Raw genomic sequence first — 20,077 nt, forward strand, 5'->3', positions numbered from 1 at the left:
TCCATTTGGTTGATTGCTATTTCAACTAGTTCTGGCAGGTCGCCCCTTCCTTCAACCAATTCTAAATCTTCCTCCACAATAATTCTTTGTTGGTTGGGGGATTAGCTTATGTTCTGCCTTTCATCTAATCTTTTAAGTCTATCCAAAGTTAGGGCTTTCCTCTTAGCTAGACTCTAATCGACATTTTTATCTCTACAAAGAGAAATGTTGTTAGCCCTTCCACCTCTCTGCGCATTTGGACTTGACCACCAACATTATTGTATGATTCTAGGATAGCATTTATCGATTCATATAGAGAATATTCTCCTCCTTCCTCAAACATCCTGGTGTTCTAACATAGGTTCTGGCACATTCAATTGTTTTGTTTCCCTTGTGGTGTTTTATCCACGAGATATACCATTTTAGTAGCCCAACTAGCGTGCAACCATTCCTCAAACCTCTTTTGGCTTTTCTGGGCTAGGGCTTGTGTGGCCTCTAGTTTCTCTATTTCCTTCTAGGCATTGGGGTACTCACCCACCTCTCCTGGTGTCTTGGGTTCAATCAGTCGATTTGACTTCTTTTCATATCACCACTTCTTTTTTTATTGTCATCACATTAACGTGGCTTGACTCGGTGGTTGCAGTATATCGACCGTTCCCTCATCCGAACCATCCTAAATCACCGTTGCAAAGTCTTCTTTTGCCACCTTCTTTGCTATTCTTCTTCTTCTTCTTGACATACAAGTAGATGGTTTAGCTAAATATTCTCCATTGTTTTTCAAGGTCTTTCGTTTTTGCAAACGAGTCATGACATTAAGTGGTGTTGCCACCACCCTTGATCGCACCCCAATCATTTCGAGACCCGTGGTTTAATCTCTCTAGTTTGGTTGCAAATATTTTTGTTTGGTCATTAATCAAACCACAAGTTTTGCACACACCAATTCAAATATCTCGAGATGTTGTATGGCATCACCATTGTTGCCTAAAAATTTTTGCATTAATTTTACCACATGATTGGGCTTGACCAATGGTGCTCTTTATGGTGCCGATGTTGTACCTAACTCCCTAGCAACCCCCCTTTCTATTTTTTCAACCATTCTTAATAGGGAGGCAGGAGTTGTGACTCCCATATGAGGGGTTACTTTAATTGGATCCCTCGGTAGGGCCTCGTATGCCATCCTTCCTATGGCTATCCCCCCACCCCTGCCTTGGCCTCTTATAGCTCTAACATATCGATTTTTATATATACCTTGGGTGAGGTTGTATTGGGATAGCTCCCACATTCCTATTCACATCATCATCATCCAAGACTTCTTCTCCCTTGTATGCCTCTCATGTACTCTAAAACTCTGGGGTTCTTAACATTGCATATACTTCTATCTTGGAGTAATTTTTCTCTAAATTTTCTCTCGACAAATTAATGTTACCTGAGAGAGGTTCTATTACGAGAGCGGTTAGCTCCCTCGAAGTGGGAAAATACATTGAACTCATCCATTGTGCACTTATAGAATTCCTTTGAATTTCAAGAGTAAGTTGTACCAGGGTTGAGGATTGCTTTCCCTAGTAAGACTACTCTTCCATCAATTGTCACCTTGTACTCCCAGGTCTTCTAGTGCATACTTCCCTATATGAGCTTGATGGTTGTCCCTTGATAACCTATGGAGCTTCCCTTTTAGGCCCATAATTTTATCCTAGGATTCCTCGGGCTAAGCCCATAAACGCACCAAATAGTATTGAGGAGTACCCTTCTCCCCCTACCAATTCCTCGTGAAGTGTATTCTCCATGGTTTCCTCACTACTTGATGATTCAAAACAATTTAGCCTTTATACAGCAAACACACTTCTTTGTGTGTTGGCCATGTAAGCTAACCCTAGGCTTCTCTGGTAAGAGGATCCCAATCGATTAGATGCAATGTCATCAGGGGCAATATCGTTTCGGACCTTAAGTTTTAACTATGGCAAAATACACACAATTAGAATTACTTAGGTCTACCATTACCAGATTTTTATAGGATCACAAACGTGATCAAAAATCCTGGGCGTGATCACGATAGAAATCATGAGAAAATGTTTGTTTATTCTCAGTTGTTTTCAACCACCCCTAGTGTTAGCGCGACCTTAGAAATACCCCTGAGCACTTATTTTGATGACACCCAAAGTCTCACCTGTGTTGACGTGACCTTGCAAGGTCAAGAATTACGATCGTGACCCTTTGCAAAATTACGATTGTGATCCTCTACAGAATCGCAGTAATGATCTTCACCCAAACAAGTTTAATGAACGATATATGAGTCCCCTATGAGGCCCCTTATTAATTGTTTTAGATATCAACCTTATCAAATTATCAAGTGGGGATTGGTGAAGTGGCAAATCACGCAAATCACGTGATTTTACCAATCACACATGCATGATTCGAAGGCATGATTTTATGACATAGCAGTCACCGCATGATTAACAATCACAAGCCGTGATTTATGATCCATAATATCCATGATCACGATCGAATAAGGTAAGATAAGATTAAATATCTCAAATACAAGGCACATTTAATGCACAATCTCGAGGTTAGTGGGACAGCTAGAATTGTGAGCAAAGAATCACAATGTGATCAAAAAACACGGGCATGATTCACATCAACATGATTCTACAGGTTTCGCCCAAAGATAAATGGTTTGGGGTGCAAATCTTAATTTCTCTAGCTTAAAATTTCCAAATTGTTCCTTTGCAACATGAATGGTTAAGTGATAGCTAGCAATAGGATCAATGGCTCTTTATTTTTTATCGAATTTTCACGATTTTTAAAAATGTAAAAAATGGGTATTCACTACATAATCACGGTGTGATTATTGAGTTTCCACCATGCAAGTACAACAGATACAAATGCTTCGTTTTGTTGCTTTTATAACTCTTAAACAATGCCAACACCCATTTTAAATGCTAAAAAAGGACCCTTTTGAGGACCTCCCAAGCCCCCAATGTATGTGGATAGGAATGATATGATAGTGCTGCTATCCAGTCATAAGACAAACGTTGACAAACTATTTCATATAGCCACTAGTGTGTCTTTACCTGGATCAAACATGAACCATTGGTTTTGATTAGTTCTATCAACCCTTTACACAACTATAGCAATGATCACTCCTAATGCCAAGTTAAATGTGCACATTGGGCCCAACTTTACTAGTTCCGTTTTCATGCAAAAAAGGCTAGAAAGCCATGGACAGGCATCAAAGCTTTGATAGCAAATGTTGCATGTCTCCTACTATGCAGCAACAATGAAAGGGCCCTACCTATCAGCGCAGAAGAGGAAAAGCGAGCAGATGTGAAAGAGTAAATGAAATTCCTGATTGAAAACTAATATGCAGACCTTCACAAGTTTCATTATTGCGACCAACCAAAGCTAGAAAAAACTATGGACAAGCATCAAAGCTCTGATAGCAACATGGAATAACTCCCACCCTTTAGCAACCATGGATGGGCCAACCTATAAGCGCAGAAGAGGTAAAAGTTTGCAGAGTACAAGAAATTATTAACCAAAAGTAATTTTTTTAAATATGCCCAAAAAACATTTGGGCAAGCAAAAGAAGGGCAGGAGAATGTGTCTACACCCCTACAAGATGATATTCACTCCATGAGCCTAAAACCTGTTACTCATCTACAATTTTATGAAGTCTATGGATGCCATCCTTCACCATGATATTATTGAGTATAGAGACAAGGAAGACCAACAAATCTCAGATAGATCATGTGCCAGCTGGATAGAAACCCATGAGCACCTAAGGACATATCACTGATGGGTGTAGTGGATACCCCTCAAATAAAATCATTCAACTTTTCTTCGATTCATTACCCAACAAGGTGCTAATCATTCTACCTTTCATTTGAACAAATATATCTTCTGGAGGAAAGATTTCGTTCGTGCTCTCTTAGCCTCCTTGGGTGAAAGTAAACCCCTCACTTGTCTCCTACAGCAGGTCAAAACAGGGTTAACAATCCTCATAAACATGGATTTTCAAGAATCTTCATAGGATGAGCACCACTGACAGTTTCATATGCATCTGACACAGATCCGACACTATACTCACTTGCTTTGAGTCAGCAGGTGCACTGTGTAATAATAGGGGGTAATGATTGCAAAGAGACACCATGCAGAGATTAGGTGAGGTGAAACGATATTTGAGAGCATGATTAAACTTAATGGATTTGGTGGGAAGATGAACCTTAGGAAAATCATGATGCATGTGTGATGTGTGAATGCCAAGGAGGAGAAGATGTGCACCGAAGTCCAAGTCTGGAATGAAGACGGGGGACCACACATAACAGTCCACTGAGTTGGAGCTCTTGAGTTAAGCCATCTATGCAACCCATTGCAGACGGTAAATTTGCTCAAGAGGAGAGGTGCAATGGTACAAAACATGAGTACCAGCATTATCCCACACAACCACCCAAGGAGCATTCTTTTTAAATACATATTCATACTCCTCATATCTACAAAATTACAAATTATAATGGGCCAACTCTCCAGTCCAAGCACCATATCAAATTATATTACATTCTAAAAGCCTGGACAAAGCCATGTCTCAGTACCTATACCTCGGGTACTTATCTTTGCGATTAGATATCATTATCCTTTCATCTTGCAAAACATTCAAGTCGGGAGCAAGCAGGCGTGTATAACGGTCAAAATATAAGAGTTGCTTGACAAGAAGGCCAAATTCTCGAGGAAACCGTAGGCCGTATGCTTCACTCACACGGATCTACAAGAGCATAAGAAGAGCAATTGATCTCTCAGGAAAAAAAACAAAAAGAAGAAGAGCAATTGATCTCAATACAAATGCTTGCACACAAGCAAATGCACCATGAAAATGATGGGATAAAACCCTACCACATCAAGGAAAAGAGCATTGACTTGCTGCTCATCAACGGCCAATGTTGCTGCCACAGTGGCACTACGAGGTCCACCGACCGCCGTGATCATGATCTCTGAGTCCAAATCCTATAGGTTACAAGAACATAATAATCAAACGTTTTGATTCAAAAACATATGCAGAAGCATAAATGCCATCTAGTTTCATGGTTCTCTCTGAAACTATCTTCAGGTAACGAGTTCAAATGATCACCTGAACAGCTGTAAACACCTTCTCAAGGTCTTGTGCGAATTTGGTTATGTCAACCTTTGCATCAGTTGCCCCCATTTGAACCAATGCAGCTGCCATTGCACTATACTGCCCATTCCCAATAGAAGATAAAAATGTCTCGATAGCCGCCCAAGTCACAGGTGTAATGCGTCCTACAATGCCTGCCAGTATTTATAGCCAGAAACCGTATTCATTGCTAATGACAAAGAATGATACGTCAGAATAAACAAAGGCATTAGAAACTGCCAGTCTCCTAACCAAAGTAGAGCTATGTTAAATATGGAAGAGAGATCTCACTCCTGCCAAGAAAAGAGGAGACGAGGAAAGTTGCAAACCCCATCTGAATCTTACCAAAGTCGATGAATCCAACACGTCCATCTTGAAGCACCAACAAGTTTCCAGCATGAACATCAGCATGAAAGGATTCGCAAGCTAGAAGGCTACCAAACCTGAACATGAAGATCAGTTCTTAGCACAATTTGCGCACATATCAGAAAGTAAAATATTAAATTTCAAAATCTAAGAAATTCATTTCGTCAAAAAAAACACAGCCCATGCAAGCATTGCAAGTGCAAGTGAGTGTGTTATGACCCTAGTGCTTTTGGCAACGATCCGAAGGATCCAATGATCAAGGTCAAGGAAAAGCAATAAAATTAAGAACAAGCTGTACAAAGAAAAGTAATTTTGATGGCACAGGGAGCAGCCCATGCTTCACAAGTAGTGGGCTGAACAAGATGTCTCAAGCAAGCTGCCGATGGGGACAAGCCCGCGGCAAGTTGCCAGGGGTTCGGTGCATGGGAGACCCAACAGGTTTGCTCCAGGTTGGCAAGTTATCCAGGCAGTGTCAGGATCAAATAGCCAGGATAAATAGGTGGGGTGGTGGTACGTTTTCACCTTATGCCTGTCTTCCTTTATTGCTATTTTCTTCCTTCTAGGCTTGAGCAACTGTAATATGCAACCGGTTTGATCATGCAACTGGCAGGAAAGCCACTTTTATTACTTCATGTTAGCGAGCATGAAGCAATCTACTTTAATCTTTGATACGGGAGATAGAGCTGTAGAGAGAGAATATGTAGAGTTGACACTAGATTGGGTCCCAACTACCCACTTGAGGGCCCCCTACCGCAAGCAAGCGTAATTTCTTTATTGATTTGGATCACTTTCTTTACAATGCAGAAAACTTACTGATGACGGTTGACTGAGGAAGGCCAAACGCAAGGATGAGGTAGACCAAACCTCACCTGTGAACCATTGTAGCATGCGCCGAGCTAGGACCGTGTGAAACAACAAAGCTTTTCTTTAAACCTGAGTTTATTGAGTATTTAGCAATCCTTTAAAACAGCATACATGAATCTGAAAGAGATGATGTAGAGACGACACCAGATGGGGTCCCAAATTACCCACCAAAGGGCCCCCCACCCCCCCTGCAAGCAGGAGTAATTGCTTCATTTCTTCTTCTAGAGAACTGAATACAAGCTGAACTGTGTCCACAAGACCGAGCGGACAAACTGACTAACTGACCGTCAAACGCAAGGACAAAGCGACTAGACGCTGGGCAAAACTGTGCATAAACTGTAGGCGACTATGAAGCTATCTTCAAAGAAAACACATGGCCCGAGACTAAGGGTTGGTGTGCTCAATACTCTTGAAGAGACTGATCTTCTTTTGCCTTGGGCTGAAAGCACAAGAGTGGCTGTAAGTATGCGAAGTCTGGAGCCTATGCACACATGCTTGACAGAATTTGCTTGATACCTCTGATTTTATCTGATGATTTTTTGGGACTGAATGTGGCATGCTTTTTTATATGGACCCAAGGGCAGGTCGGCTGCCAGTATATGCTGTCGGCCTGCAGAGGAAGCCCACGACTAGATGCAATGGCATTTAATGCCCTTTTTGGTTGTAGAGCTGGTCGAGTTGCTGGCCGACTACCTGCATAACCTGGCCGACAGCAGTCTAGCACTGGCCGACTGCTGTCCAGGCCTTCCTTGTCCTGCCCGACTACTTTTCCAAGCCATATAGGCTGCCGCCGGGTGGCTAGGGGTACTACGTACCTGTTGCAAGGCTTGCCCATGGTTAGGGGCTGCCTTGGGGCTGGTCCCAACTACATGAAGTGCAATTAAACGCTTACAATGCAGACTACTCCTATGGCTGACATCTACATGCACCTACATGATGAACACTTGCTGAATTCTCCACAGTGGGTTAAGAGGACTGACCTGACACTGACCTCTATGGCTAGGAGACTAACCTATGTAGCTCGTTCCTAACATGTCCTGGATTGGGGCTCACAAAGGGGTCACGGCATACGACAAAATATCCTAAGAGGTACTACTTCTGCACATGATTCTTGCATTGTTGATGAGCTAGTTTGTCACCTTGTACCACAGTGCATGGGTGCACGTGGCATTCCCTCCTACCTAGCTTGGCGGCAGGTTCATAGCTTCGAGATAGTCCACCAATAACTGTGGATACTCGAGGAAGAATTCTTCATCTAGCCAAACAGCTTCATGGGTCCCTCGATCTTTGAACTTTGTATAAAATTGGTGAAGACATTGATGGCTTTGGGAGATATTGCCTCTATAGCTCCGTCCAAAGCACACCACTATGTGAGGAGAGTATTACAAGCACCACAGCCTAGCGAAAACAGCACTAGAAGGCACCAGAACACCTAGCTAACATCCCCTGTTCCTCAACTTCCCCAATTGGATATTTCTACCCTCCCAGCCTCCCTACTCAATCCAGCTGCTTACTCAGGTTGTTCTCTAAGGTCAGCCCCTACTTCCAATACCTCTGATTTTCCACCTAACAGCCTCTCCCCCAGCGTCCGCAGGCCTTGTACTTACACTCTCTAGACCTTCCCGATTGTCCTACCGACCCTCCTCCGACCATCCTTTGATCTTCCTCTTGCACAGTTCTGCCCCACAGCCGTCTGTCTCTGAAGTCTATAGTGATTCTGAAACTTCCCAAAATGTCCTTTGATAGCTACAAACCCTCAGATGTCTCTCCACTTATCAAAATATCACCTTTCAAGCTCTCGGCTAACTACTACAAGCCCACAGCTGCCTCTAAACGGAGTGTTTTCACCCAACTAACCAAACTCATTTGGCTGACAAGATTCTCCCAACTTTGAGTCAGCTAACACCACAGGAGCCACTAAACACTTAAACAAAACCAGAACCAGAATCAGAAGCTCTCAGCTGACCACTAGTGTCAGACTGCTGCCACAGAAACCCTGTAAGACAACAAGCCTTCTGACAACTGTCCTCAGACAGACCTAGAACCATCAGCTGTGCATTAGAATTGCTTCCCCTGAACTCAAACAGGACAGAACAAGATCCCCATACCCCTTGCTGACTATTCTGATGTCTGGCTGACAATGGTTGTCCCCGACACAGGTTGATTGTCCCAGCACAGACTCAACCAGAGTTAATTCTTCACCTGGAGCCTTTTCTTCAAAAGAACTCCATTCAAGCAACACAGAATTGAACCAAAACCACAAAAGAACTCTTTAATACCACACAATTTGATTCATTGTGTATATTAAGAAGACTGTGCACCACGCAGCAAACCCTGAGACTTGAGCAGATGAATGAAACTAGCAACAGATCAAAAGAAACTCTCACACAAATGACCACAAAAAAAACCCAAACATGTATTCTCAACTTCAACTAGATCATCAACAACAATATGATCTGCAACCACAGCTTGCAGGCTTCAGCTGGCAAATACAAACTGAGAAATGCTTGTTGGCAATCCTTAATCTGGCCCAAGTTCCAACAGTATTGCACTCAATGAGGTTTTGGGACACAATCTCCCACACAGAACCCCCGACCACTCCAGCAATCCCCTGCTCTAGACAGATCAAGTCTTCTCAACAATTACCCGTCGCCTTCTACACAGAACAAGCCCCAGATACCTAACTAGCTTCACCGCAATCTTCACATCCAAACACTGGCTCTCTCAGCAAACTCTTCTTCAACACACAAAAGCTACCACAATGCTCTTTACACTCCTCTCTCTCAATGCCAAACTCACTTACACACCCCTCTCTTACTCATCCTCCTTGCACAGCTATGCTCTATCTCCATGCATACCCTCACCTACTCTACCCAATCCTACCGGCTTAGTACAACTAGTTACAAGTGCGTAGCTATCCATACAAGAATCCTATGTTTCCTAGGGTCCCTAACCAAGCCCAATTTATTATTTTCTTCTCTTGGGGTTGGGGTGAGAATCCCCATGGTGCATGTCCTCTTGGCCATAAAAAATCCTATCATTTTTTGCCAAACCCCCCATGGTTATAGCATTTATGCTCAACCAAACACTATGGATTCATTGAAACAATCCTCAGCAAAAAATATATCCAAATTCCAACAAGTTTCTTCATGTTCTTCTACAGCAGCGTCATCATCAGGCAGGTCTTCATCCACGAATCTTTATGGACTATCATGATTCTGCACCAATATGGCTTTAATCTGTAGCCATTAACTCTCTTTGAATGAAGTTGATAATCCAGATCTGCAAGCTGGTAAGTACCATTCTCATAGATGTGCACAACTTTGAAAGGACCTTCCCACTTGATTTGGAACTTAGTTTGGAAAGTGTTATCCAATTTGCTATTGTACCTAAGCACCAGATCTCCCTCTTTGATACCTTTATCCTTCACTGTCTCATTGAAAAGCTCAGCTCATCTATTGCTCAACTGGATGTAATGATCCAAAGCCTCTTCCCTAGCCAGCTGCAGCTCTTGAAGATCCAGCAACCTTTCTTCATACTCATCTATGTCCCTGTCTTGATGTTTTAACAGAAATTGCAAACTAGGAATCTCCACTTCAATGGCTATCGCGGCCGCCTTCTCAAAAACCAGGTGGTATGGTGAAAACCCTGTAGCTGGTCTCACAGTTGTCCTGTAGGCCCATAGAGCTGAAGATACATGTAAGCCCCATTGCTTGGGATGTTCTTCTTCCAAACACTTTGTTAACATGGTACACACCTCCCCATTAAATCTCTCAACCAGCCCATTACACTGTGGATGGTAAGGGGTTGAAAACCTATGTAATATGCAATTTCTGCATAAGCTCTTGTACAATCTGGCCTCCGAATCTAGGTCCTTGATCTGTCAACAACTCCGGTGGCATACCAAATCTTGCATAAATATCCTCAAAGACAAACCTGGCCACTTCCTTGGCAGTAATGCTCCACATATCTAGCCTCAGCCCACCTGGTTAAGTAATCCACTCTTTTTTCTTTTTTCTTTTTTCTTTTTTTTTTGGGGGGGGGGGGGGGGGGGGGGGGGGGGAGGGAACCAAGGCCTTAATTGTATAAACATCACCACCTACAACCAAAGGGACAATGAGCAAAGAAAAACAGCACAAAAAGCTGGAGTAAAACAGCGGCAATCACTTTGACCCCTTTAAACATGCTTTTGCACACACTTACAAGAGAAACAAACTCATAATTGAATATGAGAAAGAAAGAGGGGCACATACCACACATTAAGTGCTGTTATCAAGGTCGCTTCCGGGCTAGCCACAAAGGATCTGATAGAATTCAAATCAGTGAGTGGAACACCATAAAATCTTTCCATTGTTAGAACCCGCCTGGTGCTGCAATGTCTATAAACTTGTGGGGCTGTAGCCTGACTTGTAAGTCCTGCAGTTTCAACATATTTCTTGAAAGCTTCAATATTGATAGCTTCCTTTTGAAAGTCAACTTCCTCCAGCATTGAAGACCTTATATCACCTACAATGCCCACCTGCAGTAGCCAAAAAACTGCCAGAATCACAAGATGCTGCACAAGCACACGTGCACACACAAGGCACTAAAAACTGACATGGTATATCCATCACTGCATACGCACGTGTTATGATAGTTCTAAGAGTATAAACACAGGCACATGCCCATGCCTATTCTTTAGTGTGGCCTGATGTGTGCTCTCATGCAACAAGAGGTTAAAAAGGAGTAAATATTACAAGGGAAGAACGGCTGATTTGGGGGATTTAAAAAGAAGTAAAGATTACAAGGGAAGTACGGCTGATTTGGGGATTTAAAAACTCCAAGACCCGAGCAGCAATGTAGAGAAAGTTGAGGTCTGCAGTTAATATATCACCTACACCTGGCTTCAAAACCTTAATAACTACTTCTTTCATGCTCCCCCTTAACCTGGCTCCATGTACCTGCATGAAATTCAAAGCATAGAGCTCTAAGAATCAATTTAAACATTATATCAAACAGCATATTAATTGAAGAAAAATGACATCATTTCCCTCATACTTGGTCATTTTATACCATTACTCCTATCCACAAGGCTGGAAATCCCATGGAACCCAGGAACTATAGGCGTCCACTATCTTTAACTACTTTTGGATTATGCAATGATGTTGTGGCTGAATTCATCGAGGAATCCGGAGGATCTAGCTCTTTGTTGAGCCAAGCCATTATATCCATTTTCTTTCATTGTCACATCCATATCCTTGATCATTGGATGCATGTGTCACGCTAGGCTACCAACTATAATTTGGGTTAAAGTGGCCAATAATTAAGGTTACATTTAGAATTTTGTAAAGAATTAGTCCATGTTGTGAGCTTACTATAAAAGGGGACAAAAGAGGCAAAGTGTAAATGTGGTAAACACCAAACACAGATTAACGCAAGTGGAGGCAATAAACACAAATTAACACAGAGTTAGCCAACTAGTTGGCCAACTTAATTAGCATAGTTTGTCTCTAGAAATAGGACCCCTCTTTCCCCATAACACACAGCTTCAAGCCTTATGGTGGCAGGCAAGGTGTCTTGTGCAAGACATGTGCATGCTCATTCCCAGGGCTACTTCATGAAGGGCAGCAGATAAAAAAGACTTTTAGGACCAGAGTCTAGGGCTACAACAGCTAGGCATGGGCATGAAGACTGGAAGAACCCAGGAGGCCGTTGGCCAGCATTCATGGAGGGATATCTGTGTCAGCTGCAGCAATTGGGGGATGTGTCCAGGGACCTGGCCGACAGGCTACAGCAGTGGCCGACAGCAGGCCGGCCAACCCACTAGTGCTTCCAAGGCCTATATAAGGCACATTGTGCTCATTGTTAAGGTCATTCACTCCTCTAGGGAGTCGAATCAATAGATTAGGACTCTCTTGAGTCAAGACCACCTTTTGAGGGGCAGCCAAGGGCTAGCCAAGATACATCCTTTTTGTATACTATGAATATACTGAAACACAGCTATCTCTCTCTCTTCTCTCCATCTCTCTTGCTTGCGTTTTGCATCAGGTTGTTCCAGGATTGTGTTTAGGGCTGAAAGAAGACTCCCAGAGCTCCCGCATGTGACATTGGTATCAAAGCTTCAGGCTAGTTCTGAGATATTGTTGTTGCGCATGTCCCACCCATGCTTATGTTGATGTCCCACTGACCCACCCAACCACCCATCCACCCTCGTCCCTTACTACATCGTGCATGGATGAAACCATTGTCTGTGTCTTGATCTTTTCGTGGTGTGGGGACCATGCAACATTGTGTCAGCATCAGGCTCAACAAGGCTAAACATTGATGGTGTCCCAGATGAAGGGGCACGGTCCAAGCAAAGTAACACAAGACATGGAAGAAGTTCCCACAAGGTTGGTTGGTGGTGTTCCACAAGACCCAAGGGGAATGGCAGTCTTGTGAGTCGGATGCCACTTGGGGCATACCAAGAAAGGCTTTCAGGCAACGGTTCCAAGGGAGGATGATCCTCCAAGGGGTGGAGTGAGAATGCCATACTCAATACTCGGAAAAAGAAGACCAAAGAACGTGTTCCGGGACAGGGCATGAAGGCCTTCTTGGTTCTTCCATGATCCCACAACCCCCAAAATATGCATCCCAACATAATGGCAAAGCAAGGTCAACATCGGGAAAGTGGAACAGATGCATAGATCTTCATTAGATTTGGAGTAGATTTGGAGACCGGGCAAGGTATTCAGTGAAAAGGTTTCCAGGTAGGGAAGGATGACAAGTTTGGGACTCCAGGAAAAGACAAAGGGATGATGACAGTCATCCAAGAACAGAAGTTGGAATCCCATCATCAAGTTTAGCAGAGGGGGATGTCATGTGCAAGACATATGCATAATCATTTCCACTGCTACTTCTTGAAGGGCAGCAAATAAAAAGGACTTTTAGGACCACAGTCTGGAGCTACAACAGCTAGGCATGGGCAGGAAGACTGTGGAAGAACCCAAGAGGCTATTTCATCGAGGGATATCTGTGTCGGCTACAACAATTTGGAGATTTGTCCAAGGGACCTGGCCAACAGCCAGTCGGCCGACCCACTAGTGCTTCCAAGGCCTATATAAGGACATTGTGCTCATTGTTTATGTCATTCACTCCTCTAGGGAGTAGAATCAGTAGATTTGGACTCTCTTGAGTCAAGACCATCTTTTGAGGGGCAGCCAAGGACTTGCCAACACTTGCATTTTGCATTAGGTTGTTCTAGGATGGTGTTTAGGGCTAAAAGAAGACTCTCGAGCTTCCGCATGTGACACAAGGAAAAGAAGAAAGTTGTATTAAACGTCTAAAAACTATCCAAAGAGTCTATGAGACCAAAAAGAGTTACAATCGTTCCATGAGGTAACTATATCTTGGAAAATGAAAATGAAAATGAAACAGCTAGCCATGGTACCATCTTCTATGGAGTCCATGTTGTTGTTTACCTACTAGACCTAGATGTGACTGCATGCAAAATAACACTAGTGAAATGACCTAGCTAACTACGTGTGAACTAACACAACATGTGCTAGCCTTGGCTACAAAAACCCTAACACAATGACCTATGTGAACCTTGGTCACCCGCAAAACCTAATACACATATGCTTATGCAAGATGACCTAATGCAAGACCTAGCAAATGGGCTGACCTAAAGCTCTCATACGAATGTAACATGCTAATTATACCAAAACATAATTAATGATTATAATGCTAAGTGTAGAGATTAACACTGCACGGACAATGATGACACAGAGAAGTAATGAGAAGTAGAAAAGACTCTTTCCCTAACCTACAAGTTTTGCACTTTGTGTTGTGAACATAGATAAGTTAAATCGTGAAAATTGTAATGCTCAATTTGGTGAAATGATAATGTGATGTTCTGTGCTATGTTGTAATTGATAACTATGTGGCATGATCCCCTACCCCAAAGAAACACACATGCACAAGCATTTAAATTAGCGGCACTTCAAGCAAGTATTCACATAAAAGACACCAAAATATCAAAAAACATTTAGGAAACCAAAAAAAACAAAAAAAACAAAAAAAACAAAACAAAAAAGAGAAAAGAAAAAAAAAACACAGAGACATTATAGAAGGAAACACGAGTGAGAAAACTTAAACATTGTGTAAGGAATCTTCGAAGTGGAAGGTGAAGCTCCCTAAAATCCGAGATTGAGCCTACGCAGATCCTCTTGATTGAAGGGAGAGAATTAGGGTTTCATGTGGGAGACAAACACTCAGAAGAAGGGAGAGAGAGAGACATGTGGGGATAAGTCAACTCATCAAGTGTGAGTGTGTGACTCCCCTATCACACATGTATATTTGCTCTAGTACACATAGTGCACTTAGTACATTAAAAGTACTAAGTGTACTATGTACTATAAAACTTATGGGCTAGTACACACTATAAGGGTGGGCATAATGCCTTTACCCCAACAACCTCCCACTTAAAGGCAAGGTGCCCTTATATGAAAGAAAAGAAAAATCAGCATGTACATGATAATATACAAGGCCATATCAAGGCTGAAACTGGCCTCATCCAATGCCCATCAAGTGTCTGCAATGAGCAAACCGCTCTGGAGGCAAACTCTTTGTCAACAGATCAGCCGGGTTGTCATCCGTAACAAGCTGAATTTGCTTGTTCTCTATCACCTCTCTGATGAGTGATACTTCACATCCACATGCTTCGTCTTTGCATGAAAGACAGGGTTCTTTGCCAACTGGATGGCACTCTGACTGCACAATGCAACAATGGAATATCCCCTGTATAACCCAAATCAACCACTAGCCGAGATAGCCATAATGCCTCCTTGCAAGCCTTTGTGGCTGCAATATACTCAGCCTCTAGTAGATAAGGCAGTGCACTTCTGCATCCTGGATATCCATGACACAGCACCTCCTGTGAATGTAAACACATAACCGGTAGTAGACTTCCGGTTATCTGGATGACCGGCATAATCCGAATCCATGTAACCATGCACTAATGCATCCTGTTTGCCAAAGCATATGCACATATCCTGTGTGCCCTTCAGGTTTCTCATGACACCTTTCACTGCTTCCCAATGCTTCTTGCCAGGGTTGGCCATGTATCTAGAAACCACTCCCACTGCAAATACAATGTCCGGCCTGGTAGCAACCATGGCATACATGAGACTGCCACAAGCTGAAGCATACGGAATCTTGGCCATATCAGCCCTGCCACTATCTGACTGTGGGCTGTCCATAGCATTGAGTTTCACATATGGAGGCAAAGGAGTACTAGTCTTCTTCCCCCCGTCCATATTGAACCTCTGCAAAACTTTGCCAATGTATTCCTTCTGAGACAAATACAGCACATGCTGATTTCTGTCCCAAAGTATCCGCATACCCAAAATGTGATTTGCATCACCCAAATCCTTCATATCAAAGGTCTGATGCAGCCTCTTCTTCAAGGCATCCATCTCTTTACGAGATTTCCCGGCAATCAACATACAAGATGAGGATCAATAGACTGCCATCCAAAGCTTTCTTGGTGTATAAGCAGTGATCTATGTCACTTCTCCTGAAATCCTGGGATTTCATGAATGTATCAAATTTATGATACCATTCCCTTGGTGCCTGTTTGAGCCCATAAAGACTCTTTTTCAGCTTGCATACAAGCTTCTCCTTTCCATTCACTGCATAACCCTCATATCTCCTCATGGAGATCACCGTGAAGAAAAGCAGTTTTCACATCCATCTGAATCAAATCCAGATCATCATGAGCAACCAAAGCTAATACAGCTTAAGTGTGGTCATTTTGACCACTGGAGAGAAGATCTCATCAAAGTCCACACCATATTCCTGCTTGAAGCCCTTAGCCACTAACCTGGCTTTGTATCTTGGCTTTGCATCAGGTGCAACTTTGAGCCTGTAAACCCATTGCATGGCAAAACCTTCTTGCCTGTAGGCAAATGCACCAACTTCCATGTTCCATTTTTGTGCAGAGAATCCATCTCTGACTTCATAGCACGCTCCCAAAGAGCCTTGTCTGCCCTCTATAAAGCCTCCTTATAACATGAGGGCTCCCCACAGTCAGTGAGCATCAAGTAGTCAACCCCTGGAACAAACCTGTCAGGGGCTCTGGAGGGTCTTGTGGACCTCCGTACCCAATGACCATCATTTGCAGGTTGCTGTCCAGCCTGCATATCACCTATTGGTGGCTCCTGTTCCATGCCTTAAGGTTGAAAGATCATGCCTGGTATCTCCTCTAACTGTGGGATATCCATAGGGATATCTTCTGCCATTTCTGGCTATCCATTTGGACTATTTTCAGCACCATTTAAGGGCTGGTTTTGTTGCTGTAATGGCTGATTTACAGCCCTTGGTTGTTGTCCATGATGTCCATCATCATCAAAGATGACTCTGCCAGGCTCCTGTTGCCTTGCAGGCTCCTTATACATGCATGTTTCATCAAAAATGACATCATTGCTGCGTATAATCTTTCTATTCACTGGATCCCAAAGTCTATACCCCATTTCACCTCTGTCACCATATCCTAGAAATATGCATTTGTGAGACTTAGGATCAAGTTTGGTGCGTATTTCCCTGCGTATGTGCACGTACGCAACGCAACCAAACACTCTCAAGTGCTTGTATGACGGAGGCTTCCCTGTCCATACTTCCTCTGGCACTTTCCCACCAAGCCTCGTGTCAGGTGACCTGTTTATAAGATGAACGGCTGTCATAACAGCTTCAGCCCAAAAACCATGAGGTAACGCAGCATGTGACAACATAGAACGGACCTTCTCCTGAATGGTCCTGTTCATCCTCTCTGCTGTCCCGTTTTGTGGAGGATCATAAGGAGTAGAGAGCTCCCTCTTGATGCCTTTAGCATCACAAAAGTCCTGAAACTGTTTGGACATATACTCTCCACCATTGTCGGAACGCAAAGCCTTGAGTGTTTTGCCAGTTTGATTCTCAACATGAGCAACAAACTTCTGAAACACTGAGAATGTATCACTCTTCAAACGAAGAGGATAAACCCACACCTTGCGTGTGGCATCATCAATAAAAGACACAAAATATTTTGCCCCTCCCAAAGAAAGCTGAGGCATCTCACATACATCTGTATGCACAAGCTCTAACTGAGCATCTTTCTGTCCAAGAGCTTTCTTGTGGGGGCACTGGAGTTGCCTGCCATATATACAATGCTCACAAAACTGAAAACTTGAAAACTTTAGAGAAGGCAAGTAACCAAAACGAGACAATTGCTCCATTCCTTTGACACTCATGTGTCCCAACCGGCTATGCCACATAGAGATTCCCGGCAGCTCGGTTGCATTTACATTAACATGGTGACAAACACCAGCATGCATGAAGTAAAGAGTGTCCACCTTAGAGCCTCTGGCAACAACCAATGAGCCCTTACTAATCTTCCACTTTCCACGACCAAATGTGGTAACATAATCAGCATCATCAAGCTGTCCAGTAGAAAGCAGGTTCTTCTTGATCTCAGGCACATGCCTGACATCATGGAGCATAAGCTGTGAGCCATCTGAAAACACAAGCCTCACATCACCTCTGCCAAGAATCTTGCATGCATGGTTGTCACCCAAATAAACTACTCCTTCATTGCCAGCAGTATACCTGACAAACAAGTCTCTGCAACCTGTGACATGAAAGGAGGCACCTGAATCAATGATCCATGAGTGCATACCATGACCATCTCCTGCAAGAAGTGAATGGGCATCAAGTGAAGACGTGAATAGGACTTCATCCTCACTGTCACCTGCATGTGACACATTGACTTCTTCAATCTTGACTCCACTTTTGCCCTTTGGCTTTGCATCTTTGGCTTCATCTTTGTCTTTGTCTTTTCCTTTGCCCTTTTCCTTTTGATCATTCTTCCATTTGTAGCATTGCTTTTTGATATGTCCCTTCTTGCCACAATAATGGCATTCCAAGTCCTTTTTGGAGCGGGACTTGCTCCTTCCCCGTTCTTGGCTTTTACCCCTTTGCTGGGATCTCCCACGTGCATTCATTGCATTGGACTTTCCAACAGAGTTGTTCTTCCTGTTCATCTCCTCTTGAAGGAGAGCACCCTCCACATCTGCATATGACAGCATAGCATTTGAATTGCTAGTGGCTGTCCTGAATATGTCCCAACTCTCTGGCAAAGTGCATAAGAGAAAGGTGGCTTTGAACTCATCGTCCATTGCCAACTTTTGATTGATGACCTGACTGACAACACCATTAAACTCATTTAGATGGGCTGTCATAGATGCCCCTTCCTTCATTTGAAGACCTATGAGTTTCTTCAACCAATACACTTTGCTTGAGGCACTTTGCTGGGCATACAAGTCCTGCAATCTTTGCCACATTCCCCAAGCTGTCTTCTCTTCACGTATGCTGAAAAGTAAAGTGTCTGACACAAACAACATGATGGTGGATCTTGCCAGCTCATCCATATCTTCCCATTCTTCAGCAGTAAGAGAAGCGGGCATTACACCTCTTTCTTTGATGGGCTTGTGCTACTTCTTCTCGAGCAACACATCATAGCACTGGGTTTGCCAAATGTCATAATTATGTGAGCCTTCAAGCTTCTTGATGTGAAGCAATGAAGAGCTCTCACCTGTGGTTGCCATAGCAATATGCAACCTTTGTCAATGCCTGACTCCCTGCAAGATGTGCAAACACTGCACCAAAGCACACAAAGTGCTCACAGTTGTTCTCCCAAAGTTTATCTCCCACTGCGGAAGCACGAATGCAACTCTCCTCCCACTGAATGTGATAAAATCACCAAAATCTGGTTGCTGCAGATTTATGACAGCACCTTAAATGTGCTCTGTTCCCCTTCCGAAGTACTGTACAACAGTACTAAGTGCTCACCAATGATGTACCAAATCTGTACCGGCAAGTACAGCAGCTGAAAATGAGCCTTTTCCTCACTCAAATCAATGTATAGCCATGCCAAAACTTGTACAAAGTTGTACCAAATCTGTACCAACAAGTACAGTAGCAATAAATGCTCTCCTGGCTGTCCAAATGAGTGAAAATCAGACCTTGACAGCCCCTACCACTTCATACAACAGTCCCGGACAGAAATTGAGCAAAAGCCCCTTGACTGCAAGTGGATTTCTGAGGGTTCAAGGCATAAAAGTCTTCCCTGCTGCTTTGCCAAGCTCAACAAGCACAAAATCTTGAAAAGCCCCTTGATTCAAGATCAATTTCTGATCATGAATGGTACATTAATGCACATGAAGGCATCCAGAGTCTTCACAATGCTTCCCCCTGGCCACATATACATCCAATACATAAAAGCCCCTTGATTTAATGGCACATTGAGTGCTTGACAGGCATCAACACATTGCCCAAAGCATCAAATGCCAATGCTTGCATGCAAATCAACCCAATTGGCACAAAAGTCCTTTGATTTACACTGCAATTTCCTGCAATTTTGGCCCAAATGTGAGATTGCTCACATCATACAGCATGTATGAATGCCCAATGGCACAATTACATCAAAAGCCCCAAATTTTGACATCCAATTTCCTGCAAATTGACCCGGAGTGTGACCAATGTCACCCAATTGTTGCCAATTGTGCTCAAATCTGAGCAATTTGGCACCTGTACCTGCTCAATTGATGAAAATGGACATGCAAAATCCCAAAAAATTGAAGCAAAATACCTCAGACAATTTTTGATTTTTGTTTCAGAAAGGGAGGAGTCATATTTGCTCAGATTCGTGAACTGATGATGCTGCTGCTGCTG

The 20,077-nt window shown here is 43.1% G+C and overlaps 1 protein-coding gene across 1 annotated transcript in view; it reads right to left on the reverse strand.

Moving 5' to 3' along the window:
* Positions 1-4,252: 4,252 nt before the first annotated feature.
* The window catches only part of LOC147635013 (Protein kinase superfamily protein), a 46,882-nt gene continuing 31,057 nt past the window's right edge, over positions 4,253-20,077 (reverse strand). The window contains exons 6-11 of the mRNA XM_086804263.1: positions 11,137-11,292; positions 10,606-10,871; positions 5,468-5,565; positions 5,099-5,277; positions 4,864-4,974; positions 4,253-4,735 (exon numbers count right to left, since the gene is read on the reverse strand). Of these exons, the coding sequence (XP_086660389.1) occupies positions 4,559-4,735; positions 4,864-4,974; positions 5,099-5,277; positions 5,468-5,565; positions 10,606-10,871; positions 11,137-11,292 (987 nt within the window). The 3' untranslated portion in view covers positions 4,253-4,558. The remainder of the gene's footprint in view (positions 4,736-4,863; positions 4,975-5,098; positions 5,278-5,467; positions 5,566-10,605; positions 10,872-11,136; positions 11,293-20,077) is intronic.

The sequence above is a fragment of the Cibotium barometz genome, chromosome 10, assembly GCF_041138505.1.
Source record: "Cibotium barometz isolate CiBa-2024 chromosome 10, ASM4113850v1, whole genome shotgun sequence".
In the NCBI taxonomy this organism is placed as follows: Eukaryota; Viridiplantae; Streptophyta; class Polypodiopsida; order Cyatheales; family Cibotiaceae; genus Cibotium; species Cibotium barometz.